The sequence below is a fragment of the Nannospalax galili genome, unplaced genomic scaffold (genome assembly GCF_000622305.1).
Source record: "Nannospalax galili isolate Female #2095 unplaced genomic scaffold, S.galili_v1.0 scaffold286, whole genome shotgun sequence".
Taxonomy (NCBI): Eukaryota; Metazoa; Chordata; class Mammalia; order Rodentia; family Spalacidae; genus Nannospalax; species Nannospalax galili.
Window position 1 is genome coordinate 12,690,069 of NW_008359442.1, and position 21,438 is coordinate 12,711,506.

Genomic DNA, 21,438 nt, shown 5'->3' on the forward strand with positions numbered 1-21,438 from the left:
TTCTCCTTACACAGAGAAGGGCAAAGCATGTAAAAGACAGAAACTGCAGGTTAGTGGTGGCCCCTGTCACAAGTCTCAGTAATACATCAGTGGTAATTACTTACCATTGTTTCTTCAGCTACTTCCATTTTCCTCTCCAGGAAGGGTGGGGTAGGTGTGGTAGTGGTGGTTTGGAGGGTGATTTTAGCAAATATTTGAGTGCTGACTGTTAGCTAGGCAACATGCTCAACATTTCACTCTAGATCTTGCTGGGCTGGCAAGATGGCTCAGTGGGTAAAGGAGCTTGCTGCCAAGACTGACAACATGAGTTCAAATCCCAATATTGTTCTCTGACCTCACATATTCTATGGCATGAGCTTTCAATAATAAAAATAAATGTAATTTTTAGCTGGGTGTGGTAGTTCATGCCTTTAATCCCAGCACTCGGGAGGCATAGAGGCAGAGGCAGGTGGATCTCTGTGAGATTGAGGCCTGCCTGGTCTACATAGGGAGTTCTATGGCTACAAGAAGACTCTGTCTCAAAAAAGACCAAAACAAAAAGATCTTGCCTAATCCTAGTAACAGCCATGGGAGGTGGGTGATGTTATTATCCTGATTTTTTTTTTTTTTTCAAAATCCTGATTTTATAACTAAGAAAGCTGAGGCAAGGAATGTTAAGTGACTTGCTCCTTGAGCAAGATAGTCAATGATGGAACTGGGTTTCTAAGTCAGCATTTCAAACCCTGATATCCTTCTCAAGGGTGTTAAACACCAGCCATTCTTGCAAGAACGATGTATATGACGAGAGTGCTGGTTTAATAATTAATACTTAGAAATAACCATCTCAAGCACTTGAAATTCTTATGGCCAGCACTTTTTCTTCCTGGAGGTTGAAGTATGTAGGGAATTGGATAATTAGAATCTAGCTTGCTGAGGACGAACTGAGAATAGGAGAATCTGATAAGCTCGTTGGAGGGTTTGTTGAATGCTGGCTGTGGTCTTGGTGCTGTGGTTGTCTCTGTGACAACGTTTAAATTGCTCAGAGCTAAGGTAGTTTAACGACCCATCTCACAACAGGCTCTACTATTGGGATGAAAACACTTGGAATCTATTTGCTGATCTTTATTATGATTTAGAAGAATTCCCATCGTACTTGCTTTTTTTTTTTTGAGACAAGGTCTCCCTGTAGTAGCCCAAGCTGTCCTGGAACTCATTATCTAGACCAGGCTGGCCTTGAACTCACAGAGATCCGCCTGCCTCTACCTCCTGAGTGCTGGAATTAAAGGTGTGCACCACCACACCTGGCTATACTTGCTTTTTTTAAAATATTTTTTTTCTTGCTTCTCTGTGTTTGGTAACTCCCATTGTGATTGACACATTCTTTAGTTATGATAATTCATTTGATTAGGTTATTATCAACTGTAGACTCCGTTCACTTACCTTCCTGTCCCTGTTCAGATCCATTATGTTTTGAGTGAAAGGTGTCATGCCCAGAGAGCTAGTTAATGTACTTTGAAGTTTGCATGTTGGTAGGTAGGCACTGGAGTACAGATGCTCTTATTGTGATTCTAGTCCTTACTGGCAGTAGTGCTAGAAACAATACTTGATAGAAATTTGAATTATGACTGAAATTTTCCTTGTGAGTTGTGTTTATGCCATTGGTGTCACTTGGGTGATGAAATAGGCTAACCTGTGAAACCGTAAGCTCCTTAAGGGTAGGCTCTTTGTCTTATTTGTCTTTCTATCCCAGTGAGAAGGTGAGTGTCAGGTGAGGTGGCATTGGTAGGGGGCCAATGTTGGTGTAGAGTGCTCCCTGGATACCTGTGTAGACTGTTGGGCTAAGTTTCTGTTACAGAAAATGGATGCTAGCTATGATGGTGTCTTCTTGCAATCCTAGCACTTCGGAGGCTAAGGCAGGAGAATTGCCATGAATTCCAAGCCAGCTGGGCTACAAAGTGAGTTCCAGGCCTCCTGGGCTACAGTGTGAGACCCACTGAAAGTCTCAAAAATCAAAGTAAAGCAAAAGGAAAATGCCTGTCCTTGCCCTGCTGTGGTTCTGTTTTCTCTCCCCTATCCTTCTGTCTAAGCAGGTGGTAGGTGTAGCCTGTTGAGTTTTACAAGCATGTGCATGTTTTTAGTCTTCCTGTAAATGGTTGACTTCAATTATATTTTCCCTCCCTCCCTCCCTCTGATCAAGTCAAGGTCTCAAGTATCCCAGGCTGGCCTTGAACTTGCTGTATAGCGGAAGATGACCTTGAACTTCTGATCCTCCTGACTCTATTTCCCAAGTGCTAGGATTACAGGTATGGGCCACCATGTTTAGGTTTTATGTGGAGCTAGGGATTGAACCCAGGGCTTTAAGCATGGTAGTCATGCATGCTAGGCAAACACACTACTACTGAGCTATATCTCTAGCCTATGGTTGTAACTTTTAATTTCTTTTTTTTTTTTAATATTTTTTTAAAATTATTTTTACTTTATGTATATATGTGTGTTGCCTGCATGTAGGTAAGTGCACCCATGTTGTGCAATGCCCGCAGAAGACAGACGATCCTCTGGAACTGGAATTATGGACACTTGCTAGCTGCCATGTGGATGCTGGGATTTGAACCTGGGTCTTCTGCAAGAACAACCAGTGTTCTTAACTGCTGAGCCATCTCTCCAGCCCATAACTTTTAATTTCTTAAAAAATTAATTATAGGCTGGACGTGATAGTGCACGCCTGTAATCCTAGCACCTGGGAGGCAGAGGCAGGTAGATCTCTGTGAGTTCAAGGCCAGCCTGGTCTACATAGAGAGTTTCAGGCCAGTTGGGGCTACAGGGAGACCCTGTCTCAAAAAGACCCAAAATTAATTAATTTTACGTGCATGAGTGTTATGCTTGCATGCATGTAAGTGCATCTGTGTGTTGTGCATTACTGGCTGAGGACAGATGAGGGTGTCAGATCCCTTGGAACTGGAGTTATAGATGGTTGTTAGCTACCATGTGGGTGCTGGAAACCAAACTATGTCCTTTGCAAGAGTAGCCAGTGCTCTTATCTACTGAGCCCTCTCCCCAGCCCCTTGTTATAACTTTTAGTCCTGTTTTTCTTGCACATATAGGACTATCATTTATTCATTCTTTAAAATTAAACTTTATTTCTAAATAATTCACATGCAATTTTAAGAAATAATATGAAGGGGACCACGTGGTGGTGGTACAGGCCTTTAATCCCAGCACTCAGGAGGCATAGCCAGGTGGATCTCTATGAGTTCAAGGCCAGCCTGCTCTCAATAGTGAGTTCCAGGCTTGCTGGGGCTACAGGGAGACCCTGTCTCAAAAAAAGAAAAAAAAAAAAAAAAGAAATAATAGGAAGGGATTCTATGTACTTTTTTAGTTTCCTTCAATGTTAAAATTTTAGTATCTTACATAAAATATAATAAATATACAGAAAATATAATAATGAGGATATTAACATTGGTACAATCCATTGATTGTATTTGATGTTCTCTAGTTTTACAGGTGTTTCTGTGTGGGTGTATGTATTTACATATTTAGCTATGTGCGGTTTTATTACAGATGTAAGTTTGTGTAACCATCACAGGGATCCCTAGTATTGCCCTTTCATAGCCACATCCACCTCTCTCTCACTCCCCGACACTCATCTCTGATTCCTAGTGACCTCTGCTCTGTTCGGGAATGTTGCATAAATGTAATCATATAATATGTAGCTTTGAGATGGGCTTTTTTCCCAATTCGACATAGTTCTCTTGAGAGGGTAGTTAGTTATTGTATGTATAAATAATTTGTTCCTGTTTATTTCTGGGTAATATACCAGGACAATTTGTTTCTAATCTGCTAATTTTCATGCTTTTTCTTTGATAGAATAGCCCTGTGACTATTGCTAATGCTGATATGGAAGAGAAAAATTGTAAATTGAATATGGCACAGACTCTGAAGCCAGTAGCAACAAAAAGGAAAAATTCAGCTCCAAGAGCCAAAAAAAAGCTGAAGGTTGATGAGGAAAGCAGTGCAGCCAGCACCTTAGAGGATGGGCGTAGCAGCGCGGAGACACCCTCAACTAGCACCACATGGGAAGGTGTGTGCAAGAAGGAAGAAAGTGAAGATGACTTCACATTTGATCAGTCCCCTTTAAAGAGGATGAAGACGGAAACCTGTCCTCAGGGGCAGCCTGTCAAGTTTCCAGTGAGTGCCCACAGCATTAAAGAGGAGGTGGAGATGAACTGGGACATCGTGCAGGTGTGTGTACCCTTCTCAGCCATTTAGTTGATTCGGTTCCTTTCTTGACTGGCACCCGGGCTGTGCTCATTAAAGGAAGGACTGGGAGTTTTGAATTCTCAAAACTGAGTTCTCTGAAAAGTTTCGTCAGTGATTCTAGACTCAGACTTTGGCCAGTCGTTCTTTTCTTGGCTGTACAGTTCTTTGTTCCTGCTTATCATTAGCAGCCCTTCGGCCAAGACCTCCATCAGGAAAGGTCTTTGCTCTGGTGCATTATTGCATGTTTGTGACATAAACAGATTACACCAACAGATGGCTCCCTTAAAGGTTCATTTTTCAATATAATTTGGACTGTATTTTTTAAAATTTATTTTATTTATTATTTTATGTATATGAGTATATTGCTTGCATGCATGTTAAGTGCATCCCTGTTGTGCAATGCTCACGGATCCCCCTGGAACTGGAGTTACAGACAGTTGTTGGCTGACATTTGGGTGCTAGGAACCAAACCCCGGTCCTCTGCAAGAGCAGTCAGTACTCTTAACAGCTGAGCCATCTCTAGCCCTGGACTGTATTTCTTACAGGGTTTCACTCTGTAACAAGCACTATGTATCCCTGGCCTTGAACTTGAACCCACAGGTGATCTTCCAGCCTCAGCCTCCTAAGTGCTAGGATTATAGTTGTGAGCTACCAGGCCCCATAGCTTTTTATTTTCTATTATTTGAGCTCACTAATGGGTTCAGTAATGTTAGTAAGATAGCACTAAATAAAGCCTTTTGGAATATATGTTCAAGAGAAAGGTAAGATTACTAGATGAGAATGAGCAGGGAAAACCTACTAAGAGATGGATACCTGGCTTCCAGAGGGTGAGTGGCAGAGAAAAAGTAGGAAGGAAGGCTTCACTTATAAGCCAGAACATCAGTGTCCATTGCTGTGTGCTTTGAACATCAACCAGAATCAAGTTAGCTCACTTTAAGGCCTTAAAATTTTTTCGTGGCCTTGGAGAATGTAGATACACTAGTTTTTCCTTTATATTCCAACCAGTTTTCCCTCCTAATTAGAAGTAATTTTTAGCAGATGAAAGCCTATTCTTAAGGAATTTGGCAGTCTTCGTCTATTGGAAAGTGGTTTTTAAATCTGCCACCTTGGCTGAGCAAACTAGTGGCAGCTTTGTTAAAGCCAAGCATCTTCCTAGTAGTCTAGAGAGATTGCCTGGAAAACCAGATGGGAGTTTGCATCCTTGGGTTCTTTTTATTTAACTAATAAACTTTCCCTTACCTTTAACTTTCCAATCAATTCTTACTGTCTATGTGAATTTCTTTTTCTATACTTTTTAAGTCTCACCTCCTCACCGTAAAAAGGAAAAACTTTGTGAGACAGAAAATAATTTTGTCTTAAAATTGTGTTACCCCTTCCAAATGTAGTTGAGAACAGTGCCAGGTGTTGATAGAACACGGAAGTCAGAGGGAGAGTTGGTAATACAGTTCAGAGAATCTGATGTGTGTGTAAGGGGGTAGAGTGTGAATATCTACATAAGGGTCAGACTGAGTGAAGTGCCTTTGATAGATGTATTTTCTGCTGTAAAATATGTCCAAATTTTTGGGGAAACTCTTGAGTAGTACCTTGTTAGTAAAGAGTGGTTAATATGAATAAATTGTATAGAGATTATTAACTGAACAGTTTGGAAATGTCATTTAGTACCCTCCTTCAAGTGCTATTACCCATGGCCATTGCCCACCACCATGCCCTAGATCATCTGTTCTTCTGTTCAGGTGTGCTTCCTAATAGAAAACCCCAACTGCTTTTTCAGGTGTCTCACCATCTTGTTTGAGGAGGGAAAGCTACATAGCCAACACTTCATTTGCTTTTAGACTTTGCCTGTGAGCATGCCTTGTATCTATTTCCTGATCAGGCATGGGGAACTGCTCTCTTGAGCATAAGCAACTTACCCCTTTTCATCTGTCTCCCAAACTACAAATGTATCATTGTCACTGGAAATTCATTTTCTTCAAAGCCCTTTATGTCACTATGCAGACATGTTATAAACACCATGAGCTTTATAAGAATAGAAAGAGATGAGAAAATTAAACCATGCCGAAATTGTGCTTGATGACCTATAGTTTCTTTATTTTGAAGGTGGTAGGCCTAGGCAGGTACAGCAGCTATGTTTATTGTAATAACATTGACTGGATTAGGGAAAAAAAGCAAACAAGCCCATTTCATTAGCTGTTTTTCCCTTCCTTTTAAAAGGGTGAGGGAGCACGTGTGGGAAGCAGACCTTGCCTGCCATGGCAGAAGTAGGGAACAATGACATGAAAAGGAGAGACAGTGTGTCAGAGCTGATCACCTCCCTGTAGTTCTGTATTTATTACAAAAATGGAATAACTCAGTAAGTGTAGCCTGTTTGTTCCAGGAGAGATTAAAGAGATTATAATAGTATTTTTAATTAATATAATTTAGTTAGTAGTATTTGTTACAGGTTAAAAAAAAAACCCAACAGAATTTGTGTGTAGCCCAAAATGTTCAAAAGTGTAACTGTCAGCAGCTTCCGTCCAGGCTGGAAACAAGAAAATCCCCCTTCATACCCCTTTCTAGGTCCTTCTTTTCTCTATTTTGGTTTTCTTCCCACTGTCTTTATGGGAGCAGTTAGTGTGGTACTATAAGCCCTGTAATAAATTGTCTAGATAAGGTAAGGGAACAGCAAGAATCAACAGCTTTATAAGAAGGGAGATACCAAATTGCTGCTTTGGGAGTGATTCTGCATAGAAAATTCCCTCATTTTTACTCATTAGAGAGCCATTGAATTTGATGTTAATGCCTCTAAAAATGCAGCTATTTCTGGGTGATTCAAGCTGGATTTGCTGATGTTCTCTGTTAATTGATGGAATGGAAGTTTTCACTTAGAGGAGATCCTGGGACATTTTGGGATTAAGACCTTTCTCTGGATAGCTCTTTCTGATAGCTAGAGGGCGGTGTGGAGGCATTCTGTCTATCATGGTGCTCAGAGAGTTAAGGTCTTTGTATTTTTGTCTGAGAACTCATCTTGCTTTACATACAAGTTGAATTTTTGAAGAGGTAATATGACTGGTGGGACTTGGGGCAATTTATTTCATGGGCCATAGGTTTTACGTGCTTGAAAGTGGAAATAATAGTAGTACCTATTTCATAGCGTTTAAGTCAGTGCCGAATATGCATTTAGAACACTATAAACCTTACACAAGTATTAGCATAACACAAAGGTCACAAAATACCTCTCTAAGTCCTAGAGGTTAAAAAATATTAATTAGGGTGTTTCTCCCTTGGAGCCCCTCCCACCCTTGGGTTTTGTTGTTTTTTTTTTTTCACTTTTCCTTATGGCATCTACATTCTACTTAAAAATCTACTTAAAAGAAATAAATTAATGAATGTGAAGTTGTGAATAGTTTAAAAGTAGAGACCACAGTAGTTCCTTGCTCAGCCCTTCCACATCCCTCTGTTTTGTTTTGTTCTTTGCCTTGTTTTTCTAAGACACAAATTGTTAGGCCTTACCTCAGAGTTTCCCATTCAGGCTATTTTAGGTGGTATCCAATAATTTGCATTTCTAACAAGATCTTTGATGATGTTTATGCTGTTGGTTTGGGGCCACACACTGTGGTCCACAGAGGTCTTGGGTTCTAAAAATGTAACAGCTCCAAGTTGACTCAGCAGCTGTAACTGGAGTAATGAGAAGTCTTTTGTTGAATGGCTCCCTTCCCAGGATAGAATAAAATATACTCTCCATAGAATTACTGTTTAGCCCCACCCAGCTTTCCATTTCTCAGCTGATCCTAATACCATACATACATTCCTATATTACTGACCTTTCACCAATTTAGAGAATGGGCAGTAGCTTTTCAACCCTGACTTCTGGAATTCTGCCCCTCAGTTAGCTTTATTCCCCTCTTGCTTCTCCATCACTGTACTCACATGCTCTTAAGACAATGTACCACACTGTATACTAACTACTTGTCCGTCTGATGTTAGCTTACTAACTCCTTGGAAGGAGGGAATTCGTTTTTTTGTGTGTGAGCTTTTGTTTTTATGTTTATTTTTTGTGGTGCTGAGAATTAAACCCAGATTTCACATATAATACACAAGTGCTTTTACCATTGAGCTATTCCATAGTCCTGGGACCTGGTTTTTATAACTTGATTACCACTGGCTTATCATGGCTATTGGCATGCAGTATGAGCTAATATAAACATAGAAGAAATTTATTGATTTGGGGGTCTCAAAGTATTGCCTCTTTGGCTTTTTTTTTTTTTTCGGTCTTTTTGAGATAAGATCTTCCTGTAACCCCACCTGGCCTGGAATTCACTATGTAGACCAGGCTGGTTTCTGTTTCAGAGATCTGCTTGCCTTTGCCTCCTGAGTGCTGCAATTAAAGGTGTGTGCCACCACACCAGGCCAAATTATTGCTTTTTATATGCGGTTTTGTTCTTAATTTCAAGTAGCAAACACTCCCTTAATGTTGGGGAACCCTGCTGTTTTGGGTTGTAGTCTCTCCATGTCCGGATAGCTGCAAGCCGGCTCGGCGCAAATGGAAGGACTCCCTTTCTCAGCGGGGCGCCTTCCTACTCTCTTCCTGACTCACCTTTTGAAGTGCCCCACAGATACATGTCCTCTGGCACAAAAACTGCCAGGTTTTTCCTGTGTGATAATCAGGCACTGTCTGACAGCCTGACAAAAGCCCACCACCACATGCAAATGGGGCATCCTACAAAGCATCTATCAACTAAGGCTTTTGCTACTGCCTCCACACTATAAATATCCTGGTTTCCCCCTAATAAATCGGAGCGCCAGGCAGCTGTGCCTCCAAGCCACCCCACTCGTGGGGCCTGGCAAATCTCTCTTTCTTTCATCTCCCATCAGGAGACTAAAAGGCAGCTGTGCCTCCAAGCCACCCCACTTTTGGGGCCTGGCAGTCTCTTCTATTTTCCTCCTTGTATTTTTGGTCTAAAATCTTCATGTGAGAACGTTAAAGACAGAGAAGCAACTGAAGCTTTCTGGTCAAGGCTACTCCTTGATGTCAGCTGAAGGCCTCTTTGCCCCCTTAATGGACTCCGACTGCCTGCACAGGTGTAGACAAAAGACCTTCTATCTATGCATCTTTCTAATATAAAACCTGGTAATGCAGCAACCACTTAAGAGTCCTTAGGACGGTTGCCAGTCTCTTAAATCTCTGCGGGAAGGCTGGTGCTGGGGGCTAAGTGGAATCACCTGAGATTTTGATCTCAGGCACGTTCCCTTAGAAACCATCACTTCACCCTACTTTTCTATCTCAACACTGCTAGAAAAATCCCCAAAGTTCTAAGGGATCTTCACATAAGCCTTAAAGTCAGCTTCTAAAATAAACTTCCCTAATCGGTTTTGTTATCCTGCCCTCAGGGCACTCAAACCACAGCTAAAACCAGTTAGGTGAGAATTTAAATTAACTAGCCCCTGCGGAGCACTTGAAAGTTCAAGGTGGCTCGCGCCGTATAAACAAACAGACAAAAGATTTAAAAAAGCCATTTTTTTTTTCCTGTAGACCTTAAATCTACAGCCAGGCTTGTGCCTGTCAGAGCGTTCCAATCCCCTGGTGTCAGACTGTCCAGGAACATTAAGCACTAGACAACACTACTTCCCTTTTTATAATGGGTAATTCAGCATCACACCAGAAAAAACTCCAAATTCGCCCCTTAAAGCCCTGCTTAAATCAAGAGGACTTAAGATCTCCCAAAAAGAAAGCTCAAAATTTTGGAATGAAGTATATCAATTTGCACCCTGGATCCTGTCAGCACCCCTGCAGATTGTTCAGTAGCAGATTCAACAGCCCCCAAAATAAAATTTGACCAAGTCAGACAAAACCCACCCATCAACAAAATTAACTCTTACCCCCTCTTGCTGATTTAACAAGCCCAGATATATGCACCCAGACTTCAAAAACTCCCAAAGATCCTCAGATAAATCCCCCCCCCCCTTCCCCTAGGCTGCCGCCACAGCCTGTGGCACCACACCAGCCACACCCCTCAGCCATACAGCAGCTGTGTAATCTTAGGGATAATGGGAGTTGCCAGCCCCAAAGCCTTCAGACACAATGGCCTCAGGACCCCAAAACCCCACCGGTAGAGGCTTTTCCTGTTAACTTACAAATAACAAGGCAACGCGGTGCGCGAAACCCGCGCAACCCGGCGGCGTGCGAGAGACCAGCGCCACGCCAGCAGCTGGCGCTCCGAGATCCCCGCGCGCCCACACCTTAAGACACATGGCGCTATTTGGGTTGTTAGGAGAGTCTTACTTAGTTGTTTTTTTGTTTTTTTTTTTTGTTTTGTTTTGTTTTTTTGTGTGTGTGTGTGTGTGTGTGTGTGCGTGTGCACATACATGCTTGCTGGTATGTATGCCTGTGCACATGTGTCCAAAGGACATCTGGTGTCCTGCTCTGTTACCTTCTACCTTATTCCCTTGATACAGAGTCTCTCACTGAATTTGGAGTTAGGCTAGTGGCCAGCAAGTTCCAGAGATCCTCCCATCTCTTACCCTGCAGCGTTGGAGTTATAGGTATGTGTGTGACTATGTTTGGCTTTTTCTGTGGTTGCTGAGGATTTGAAGTCAGGTCCTCATGCTTGTGTAGTGAGTACTCTTATCCACTGAGCCGTGTCCCCCAGCACCTTAGATTCTTTTAACTTAATAGTAGCTGAGTTAAGGACTATCACTCCCTGGATTTTGCTAACAATTAGTTACAAAATGATGAGTACTTTAGTCTTTCCACCTGTCATCTAGAGATTTTCAAAGTTTGCCTATCTTCTAAGGTCCAGCGCTGCAGCAAACCTCCCCTGATTACCCCAGGGGATGCTTTTTCTCTGAAAGCATGATACCACTTACCACCTAGTATATGTTATTGTATTTGTTCTTATCTGCATTAATGTTTTAGCTTCCTTTTTCAACTGCTAATTTCTTTGAGGACAGTGAAAACTTAGGTTCAGCTTGATGAGGGATTTAAAATCATGATTAAACATTTACCAGTGGGTAGATGAGAGTCATTGAAGTTTCTTATCAAAGAAAAAAATAAGCAGCTGTATTATATTTGTATTTTAGAATGATAGAAGTACTGCTGAGAGATTGGCTGGGAGGCACAGAACAACAGTGACAGTGACCACAACAAAAGTCTCTTGTGGTTCAAATGGAGAAAGAGCTTGAGGGGAAAGACAATGTACTGGTTCGTTTCTGTCAACTTGACACAAATTAGAATCACATGGGAAGAGGGAACCTCAACTGAGGTATTTTCTCTATCAGACTAACCTATGGTCATGTCTGTGAGGCATTTTCTTTCTTTTTTTTTTTGTCTTTTTGTCTCTTTGAGTTTCCCTTTAGCGCCCCAGATGGCCTGGAACTCATTATGTAGACCAGACTGGCCTCTATCTCACAAGTGATCCACCTGCTTCTCCCTCCTGAGTACTGGGACTAAAGGCATGTGCCACCACACCAGGCTTGTGAGTCATTTTCTTAATTGTAGGTGGGCCCCGCCCACTGTGGGTGGTGCCATCCCTTGGCAGGTAGGTCTGGACTGCATAAGAAAAATAGCTGAGCAAGCAAGCAGCATTCCTCCCTGGTCTCCACTTCAATTCCTGCCTCTAGGTTCTTGCCCCTCTTGTTTCTGTCTTGGCTTTCTTCAGTGATGAACTGTGATCAGGACATGTAAACCAGATAAACCCTTTTGCTCCCCAACTTGTCTTTGGTCCATGTTTTATCATACCAGTAGAGGTAACGAGGACAGACAGTTATCCTAGAACTTTACTTGCCTCCGTGGCCACAAATCAAATGGGTGTGATGAGATATATAATGCTTGGGACAGTGATTAGGATACTTTTAATTACAGTAAGAGAAAGCCCATCCAGACTAGTCTAAGCAATAAAAATTTATTAATATACATAATAGAAGAGTTAGGATCATTGCACTGAAAAAAAAAAAAAGCCTATTCTCTAGCACTGCTGTCCTCTTAATAACAAAATAGCTATAGCTTCATGTTTTTACCTGAACAGATGGTATTTCTCAAGAGGAAGAAATTGTACTGGGGCCCAGAGATCCAAGCCAGAACCTGAGCTTCATTCTGATTTAACCTCTCCGGCTGTTAATTCTTAAAAACAAAAGAGCAAACAGAAAAACTTTCATTACTTGGATCACATGTTATAGACGTTGAGTTGAGATTTAAGTACTGTCAAGTCTTATAACTGCTGCATTATGGAGGAAGCTTCTGTAACTAATGTATTAGAGGCAATAACACAACATCCCATATAGTTTCTGGTAGACGATGATGATGACTAGGATAGCAGATAGGTGTTCAGGTTTGAGAGAGAAAACTCTAGGTAATTTTATGGGGGGATGGCTCATGGGGGATAACAAGTAAGACATGCATTTGTGAGAGAGGGAGTACCTCATGAAGCCCTTTCAAGAAGCAAGCAACTGGGCTTGTTCTAAAACCTTAGAGATAGCAGTAGGGCTGGCTTTTAATGAGGTAGAGGAAAGATAGATAAGATATGAGATGAGATAGGAGAGGGAGGCTGAGTATTTTGGGCCATGGTAATGTTACTGAGAAAATTGGAGACCAATCTTTGGATTCTTAGTCTCACTGTTAAAAAAGAATTTAAAAGCAAACTCAGAAGGAAGCTTGAGGACCATGTATTACAGTTTGAAAGAAAACAAAACAGGGCAGGCAAGCTGTAAATCTCAGTTGCTGCTGAGTGGAGAGAATTGGAGAGAAGGGAGAGAGAAAGCCATGCCTTTTGAGTTAAGGTCCAGGAAAGCCAGCATGTTCAACAATGAAGGTTGATAAACCACTCCATAGCCAAAGGATCAGGGGAACTTCAGAGAATAAGTAAAAAGACCAGAGTGTCAGGGAAAGCATGCTTAGGCTTTTGGAAAAAGACATAGGAAGAAAGAGAAGGAAAAATTATGATTTAAAGCAAAACAGAAATGGGGCTGAATGGAGAGATGGCTCAGCAATTAAGAGCACCGACTGCTCTTGCAGAGGGCTGTGGTTTGGATTCTAGCACCCACATGGTGGTTAACAACTGGCCATAACTCCAGTTCCAGGCGATCGACACCCTCTTTTGGCCTCTGAAGGCATTGCATGACATGGGTGCACTCATGTACACGCAGGCAAAACTCTCATACACATAAAACAAAATGATAAAAAATAATAGAATTTAAAAAATAAAAAATTCAGGGCTGGCTTAGTGATGAAGATCTATAAACTACATCAGGGTAGGGGCTTTGGGAAATTTTAAGTGCATTCTGTCATTAAGGGGATAATCTTCCCATGGCCTTAGCATGTCTTCTGTTGAATCAGTTTTCCTGGGAAGTTGGGGTTGGTATTTGGTGGATTCCTGCTAGGTGATTGAAAGACCCAGCTGGATTAACTTTTGAGGGCTGAGACAATAGTATGTAATGTTCTAATCTTTGAAGCAGATCAGAATGTCATATCTCTACCCAGGGCTAGAAATATTCCATTCTTTTGATGGAGAGGCCTAAGAGAGGGCAGTTGTGATTATCAGGGAAATAGGTAGTGGGATCCTGTGGGAAGCAGGTGCGGTCGGGCCGGCCAAGATGGCGCCCTGGCTGGCTGCCAAGCCTCGTGCCCCTCACTTGTTTACTCCAACCTGCGTAAGCACAATAAGCCCGATCATGTGCTGCCTGCTTGATCAGAGACATCATCGAGTATGATCCTGAAACAACTATACCCCAGTGTGGGAAGCAGGCACAGTCGAGCCGGCCAAGATGGTGCCCTGGCTGGCTTCCAAGCCTCGTGCCCCTCACTTGTTTACTCCAACCTGTGCAAGCACAATAAGCCCGATCATGTGCTGCCTGCTTGATCAGAGACATCATCGAGCATGATCCTGCTATGTGGCCCAATAAGCTGCCACTCTGCCTGCCCGCTACATGTGTGTGTGCCCTGATTGGTCCTGGCTGGGGGAAGGGCTGTTGGGAATGCTATATGAAGAGCTGAAGTGTGTAATAAAGAGGGAGAGTGAGAGAGTGAGAAGGAGAAGCCTGAACCTCACCTTGGTGTCTGTGTCGTCTTTCCTCGGCTCTGCTGGACGGAGTCGTGGCTTGCGGCAGGATCCAAAGCTAATCAGGAGGGAGAGGTTCATCCTCAGTGGTTCCCAAGGCTACTAATCATTGTTTAGCTACCTAACTGTAAGGAGTTTGGAGTCTAAATGCAGTGGGAAGTCAGTGATGGTTTTGACCAGTCAAGTGACATGGTCCATTATACATTTTGAAAAGAATATTCATAGTGCTTTATGGAAGTAGGAGTAGATGAAGTTAAAGTGACTACAAGGAGAACAGTTAAAGTCTGTTTCAGTATATACTACTGAATAGGCTAGAACTAGCTTGGGGTTGAAGAAGAGACTAAAGAAATTTTGTGATTGGAGTTGACTAGTCTATGAATTGAATTTATGAGCTGGAGAGGGATGATTTTTCTAGCTTGAATGACTATTTGAATAGATAGCATATGGGAAAAATTGGAAGATGAATAAGTTTGGGATGAAGATCACTTTAGAAACGCAGGGTTGAGATGCCTATTAGATTTCTGAGAGAATATCTTAAATAATTGGCAAAATGGATCTGATGCTTATGTGGAGAAGACTCAGGGCTGGACATGTGAATTTGATGTCCTTACCAGAGATTTGGTATTACTTCATTAGAATGCTTGGTAAAATTTAGGATCAGGGTTTAAGAAAACGAGGTACTACCTCTGTAGTTTTGAAATATAATTCTATGTATCTTGACTTCCTTTTGTCAATTAGTTAGAATTATTATTATTATTATTATTATTATTATTATTATTATTATTTTGTCTTTCTGAGACAGAATCTACTTATGGCCCCAGTTGTCCTCACTATGTAGACCAGGCTGACCTTGATCTCACAGCGATCTGCCTGCCTCTGCCTTCGGAGTTCTGGGATTAAAGGCATGTGCCACCACGCCAGGTTAGAAATAGAATGCTTGATTTGAACATTGCTGTTGGAGTTGTGGCCTCAAACTTGTGGCAATCTTCCTGCCTAAAGCCTCTCAGGTGTTGGCATTACAGACCTTTGTATTTTAATTTTTTAAATCTTCCCTTGCAGGTTTTATCTGAGAGAACTAATATTGAATTTTGGGTTTGTGCCAATATCATTCGCCTCTTTAATGATGATAACACAATTCCCTTCATTATACGCTATCGAAAAGAGCTCATTAATAATCTTGATGCTGATTCCTTGAGAGAAGTTCGCCAGACTCTAGAGGAGCTACGGTAAGAAACCTGAGGGAGGGGTGGGTCTAATGTAGGGGATGGAGGCTGTGTGGGCCAATGAGGGAAGTGAAGGACTATATTTTGTAGTTCCAATTTGAGTTATTCTTATCTGAACACAATTCTCTTCTAGAGAAAGTCAGGACTGTATTGCTTAGTTCAGGGTGGATGGAATCCCTGCTGCTGTGTGCATACATAGCTTGGGCCTGTACCAGCAGGATTTGATTATTGTAGAAATGATTGGGCACAATGACAAAATTAGGACTTCCAGAAGGAAAGTTAAAAAAGTACATGTTAGTCTAAATCTTTAACAGCTTGCATAAAACTGTCCCCTTACTATATATCATCCTGAAATAGAGATTTCTTTGGCAGTACAGATGGTCTCTGACCTATAGTAGTTTGACTTAACAATTTTGCAACTTCGTGATAGTCAAAACCATAAACATTCATTAGAAACCGTACTTTGAGTATGTTGAATTTTATTTTTTATCCTGGCATAGCAATATGCTATCATATACTTTCTCACAGTGCCCCTGTCAGCCATGTGATCTCAAAGCTAAACAACTGATATTCTACATGGTACCATATTGCAGTGATTTTTAGGTATAGTGCTGTCTTAGTTTCTTTTTCTGTTGCTGTGGTAAATTATCCTGACAAAAGGAACTTAAAGACGAAAGGCTTATTTGACTCAAAATTCCAGGTTACAGCCCATCATTTAGGGAAAAACAAGGTGGCAGGAACTTGAAGTGGAGTGCAGTGAATTCATCCATGTATGCATGCTAGTACCCAGCTCCTTCCCTCCTTTTCATTTACCTCAGGGCAGCACATGAAATGGTATAACACCCATTCTCAGGTCTTCTTACTTCAGCCACCCCAGTATTTGAGAGGTACAGGCAGAGGCAGGTGGATCTCTGTAAGTTATAGGCCAACCTGGTCTATATAGTGAGTTCTAGGCCAGCTAGGGCTAAATAGTAAGACCTTGTTTTAAAAAACAAAAAGAAAATCCCTCACACACATGTCCACAGGCCAACCCAGAGAATTCCTTTTTGAGACTCCTTCCTCAGGTGACTCTACATTATGTTAACGTTGACAATCAAAACTATCCATCACAGGTTAGTTCAGTAAATTATATGATCTATTCACTTTTAACATAAAATAGACTTTGTAATGATTAGATGATTTTTGTCTAACTAAGCAAAGTAGTCCAAGCATGTTTAAGGTAGGTTAGACATGGTGTTTGTTAGGGTAGGTGTGTTGAATGCTTGTCTGATTTATGATGTTTTCAATATATGATAGGTTTATCAGGATATAGTATCATCATAAGATAATAAACATCACTACGGAGTTTGGTAGGAAATTCATACTTTTGCTAATCTTTTAAAGGCAATGGTAATTTCATCTTAGAGGATTGTAAGTTTTATAACACTATAGAGTAGAGAGTGCCTATTCTTTTTAAAAAGTATGCCTTTAGGGGCTGGAGAGATGACTCAGCGGTTAAGAACACTGGTTGTTCTTGCAGAAGACCTGGGTTCGAATCCTAGCACCCACATGGCAGCTAACAGCTGTCCGTAATTCCAGTCTCAGGGGATCCGACAGCCTCTTCTGACCTCCGCAGGCATTGTACAACACAGGTGCACTTAACCTACATGCAGGCAATACACGCATACACATAAAATAAAAATAAATAAAATTTTTTTTAAAAGTTAAAAAAAAAAAAGGATGCCGTTACACATGTCACAACAGCTCAGAAATAAGTGTTCAGAGACCATAAGACTGATGGTGTTATATGGAAGGGTAAATGAAAAACATGTGGGGCCATTAAGATGGCTCAGTAGGTAAAGCCTCTTGCCATCAAGTCTGGTGACCTGAGATTGATCCCCCAGGGACCCAGAAGCTCCCAGAAGCTGTCCTTTGATGCTGGTACCAGCTGGCCAAGATGGACAGTACCTGAAAGGGGGCGTGAGGATTGAAAGGAAAAACAAGAGACAGAAAAGATACTTGGGAGGACTGTCAGTAGAGACTGCAGCCCCGGTTTATTTTAGCTCTGCCTTTTTATACAGAACATCAGAGATAGCCACTGTTTGCTTAGCTCAATTAGCTTCAACAGCTGTTTTTCCCACCTGTATCTCAGGGTCAAGGAATGGTCAAATACTTGTTGTGAATTCCACCATTTAACCATCTTCCCTAAATTATAAACACATTCCTCCTGACTTGGAAAATTAGGTACCTGTGTGCAAAACACAAACTCTAAGTAAACAAGCAAGCCTGCCACAGCTCAATGTACATAATGGCTGTGCTTATATCAATAGCTCCCAACACTTTGACCTCTATACTTGGGTGCCACGTGTGTGTGTACACACATGAACAAATTCACACCAATAAATAAATAAATAAATGTTAAAACAACAATAAAACTGGTTCTCCATGCATTGTTTTTGCATGTTTTCTACAGACACTTGTTAATGTACATTTTTTTCGAGTGTAGAGCAAAGATCTGATCAAAATTGAATGTAATCCTGCCATCAAACTTCTGAAAGTACTGAGTACCTCCATCCTGATAAGCTTTCTTTGATGTTTGGAGAATTTTTATCTTACTGACTTTTCTACTTCTTTTGTTCATGTTCTTTTAGTTTCAGTCATTAAGTAAATACTAGTATGTGGTACGCTGTATTTCCATGAGAGGCAAAATCAGACACTCCAGAAGCATAAATGATAATCAGATGGTCCAAGATGCAGATTTTTTTTGGCCAGGTTAGAAAAACTGGAAGTTACAAGTCTTTTCTAAGAGGGAAGCCTTGACTCAGTTTCTGCAGATTACTGATAGGCAGTGCTGTCTGTTGAGTTTTCTGAAAAGAAACTGGGAATCTAGGATTTTATATAAAAAATTTTCTGGACTAAACCAAACCATCAAGGCACATCTGGAAGGCCAGCAGTTTGTAAATTCTGAAGCAAGCTTCCATTTGGTAGAAAGCAAAGTAAAAATGCCTGAGGGTTTAGGAACCTGAAATTAGTGAAAATATAACAAAAATTTGCTTGAAAAATTAAAAGGATCCTGACAATATTTTATTATTCAGGGGACAAGTAAAAACCTTATATCAAGATTGTATTATTGATTTTTTTTTCTATTAAAAAAAAACTACTTGGATGGAGAGATGCCTCTGTGGTTAAGAGCCCTGGCTGTTCTTGCAGAGGACCCGAGTTCAATTCCCAGCACCCACATGGCAGCAGGAGATCAAACGCCCTCTTCTCACCTCCACAGGCATCACATGACATGGGTGGAGGCAATACAATCATACACATAAAATAAAACTAACAAAATATTTTTTTAAATGCAGGCAATACAATCATACACTTAAATAAAATATTAAAAAAAAACCCATTTCTACTGTAAAAGTATAGGCAATACAACCATACACATAAAAATAAAATATTTTAAGAAAAAAACCCACTTCTACTGTAAAAGTGTGCCGCTCTTGAGGTTTCTATCATAGAAAACCATGGTGAATATTATTAGTACAGGAGTATTCCTTGACATGAGTTGGGGCAGACTAGGGCTTTGTTCTTTTTCTAGACTATAGATGTTTCTTTTTGGTAATGAGACATCTTAAAGATCTTATTTTAAGATATTTTCTTTATTACTTTTGTTTTATGTGTATGAGCGTATTGCCTGCATGTATGTAAGCCTACCCATGTCATGCAATGCCTGTGGAGGTCAGAAGAGAGCGTCAGACCTCCTAGAACTAGAGTTATGGATGGTTGCCAGTCATTGAAAATTAGGAGACCTTCTGTGCCTGCCCCTCCTCTGGCTCCTATTTGTATATTGATTCCTAGAATCAGCTTTCAATCATCCTGAGCAGTGATGCTCCACAGCAATGAGCATACCTAGTTTGCATAACTGCTTTTTAAGTACCATTCTTCGGATTTGAGGGGTTGAGCTGGGAAGGTAAAGGATGATATCTGTGATACCTGTGGCAGAGAATAAGGAAGTACCCAGCTAGCTTGAAGGAGGGCTACTTCTGGCCAAGTCAGAGACAAACATTAAAATACATCACAATCATGGGTTTTAACCATTAAATAAAAAAAAGAAACCACAAGTCTATAGTGATGCAAAGAAATCAGTGAATAAATCTTAAGCTTAATGAGGAATAGGATAGTCTCAAAGTACTTCTTCACAAAACACTTAAAAATTGCAAAGGGGAAAAAAAGAGTACCAGTATCAGGGCAAAAGAGCACCAAAATTACAATAAAAGTCCATTACCAATGGGACACATCAAAATCATTTGTCAGCTTATAAGACGCAGTAAAAAGAACACTGCATCACTTCTGTCATATTCTTGTAAGAAATACCACAGGAATTTTCTGTAAGGAAACACCAGAGGAACCAGAACTTGAAGATACCTATAAAGTAACTGAAAATCCAGGAAAACCTGAAACATTGTTTTAACATAGAGACTAGACACCTGACAACTAGTACTGTGTTTAATTCTGGAGTGAATTCAGAATTCATTCAGAGGACATTACCAGCTGTGTGGATGAAGCTCAAAACAGGCCTCAGATCAGAGAATGAGATGATGGTCCCATATGGTATTACTCACCTGATACTGGTTTTGTTGTGGTTTTGTAGAATGTTATTTATAGGAAAGAGATACTAAGGTATTTGGGGGTGAGGCCATTGTCAAATGAATCGGAGGGAAAAATGATTCTTTTTACATTAGCTGCAACTTTTCTATAATGTGAGATACCTCAAAAACAAAGTTTTGGCATCTAAGGTCGTATATATTATACAAGCTTTTCTTTTCAGGGCTCTTGCGAAGAAGGTTCATAGTGCAATCCAGAAAATTAAGAAGGAGGGGAAGATGTCTGAATGCTTGTTAAAAGCCTTGTTGAACTGCAAAACTTTTGAAGAATTAGAACACGTGGTAAGGAATGCTTCTTATCTTTTAATGTAATACTTGAATATTTATGATTTAGGGGCACCTCAAGTGGGAAAACCATGATGGGGGGTGAGACAGTGCGAAAGATAAATAATGCCTAGCTAGTTTTAAAAACCAGAGGGAACCATATTACTCCTACAACCTACTGACAAATTATACATAGCAGATCAAGAAATATATGTCTAGGTAAGGTTTATCTGAGAACAATTGGTCTTTGCCCAAGATTTAACTATATGACACACAGTAATTAAAAGTACCAGACTGGTGGAACTAACCTTCTTGGATGTTTAACAGACATACTTTGGTCATATAATAATTTGGTCAGAGGTACATAAAGGACAGTTTTTGCTCCTTGCCTCCTAGGTCGACTAGTTCCAGGGGACTATGAGCATCTCTCAAAATGTCCTGTAATTGTGGTGGGTCACCTGTCCTCTTGATCAAGGAGGCCAAGGAGACCCCACCAGATGGACTTGAACCAGTGTCCAGTCTACAAAGAGGAGGGTCAACACAGAGGAATCATTTCCTCCATGCTTCCAAGCAAAGCCAACCACGGTCGAGCAGGACCTTTGACTTACCTTCACGTAGGTGAAGAAAAAGAAAGGAGCCAGAGGCCCCTCCCAAGCCCATGTGACCCTTGAGGAACAGATCCTCAAACGACCTTAAGAGTAAAAACAAACCGGTTTTATCTGGAGCAACTGTATGGCCTTAAATACACAAAAGGAAAGTATAACCAAAGATTAAATGGGCCAACATAATTTCATAAGAGTCCATATGTATAGCTACATAACAAGCAACAATACCAGACAAGCGATACCTTCTATTGAGTTGATGGCCAGAGTGGCCAAAGGGATTCCCAGATAGTAACCCAGCATAGAACTGGGAAAATGAACAGCAGATGCCAATCTTATCCAAAGGAATATAGACAACTGATTACCGCTAGATGAGGAACAGCTGACCTTCCTAAAACAAAGACCTCTAGATAGGCTGACTAGATTCACCAGATGGACAAGTAGTGGG

At 40.9% G+C, this 21,438-nt stretch overlaps 1 protein-coding gene across 2 annotated transcripts in view; it reads left to right on the plus strand.

The window, feature by feature from the left end:
* Srbd1 (S1 RNA binding domain 1) overlaps nt 1-21,438 on the plus strand; it is a 209,274-nt gene that overhangs the window by 9,441 nt on the left and 178,395 nt on the right. For both annotated transcript variants that reach the window (XM_008823071.3, XM_029558632.1), the window contains exons 4-6: nt 3,844-4,218; nt 15,324-15,490; nt 20,289-20,406. In XM_008823071.3, the coding sequence (XP_008821293.1) occupies nt 3,844-4,218; nt 15,324-15,490; nt 20,289-20,406 (660 nt within the window). The remainder of the gene's footprint in view (nt 1-3,843; nt 4,219-15,323; nt 15,491-20,288; nt 20,407-21,438) is intronic.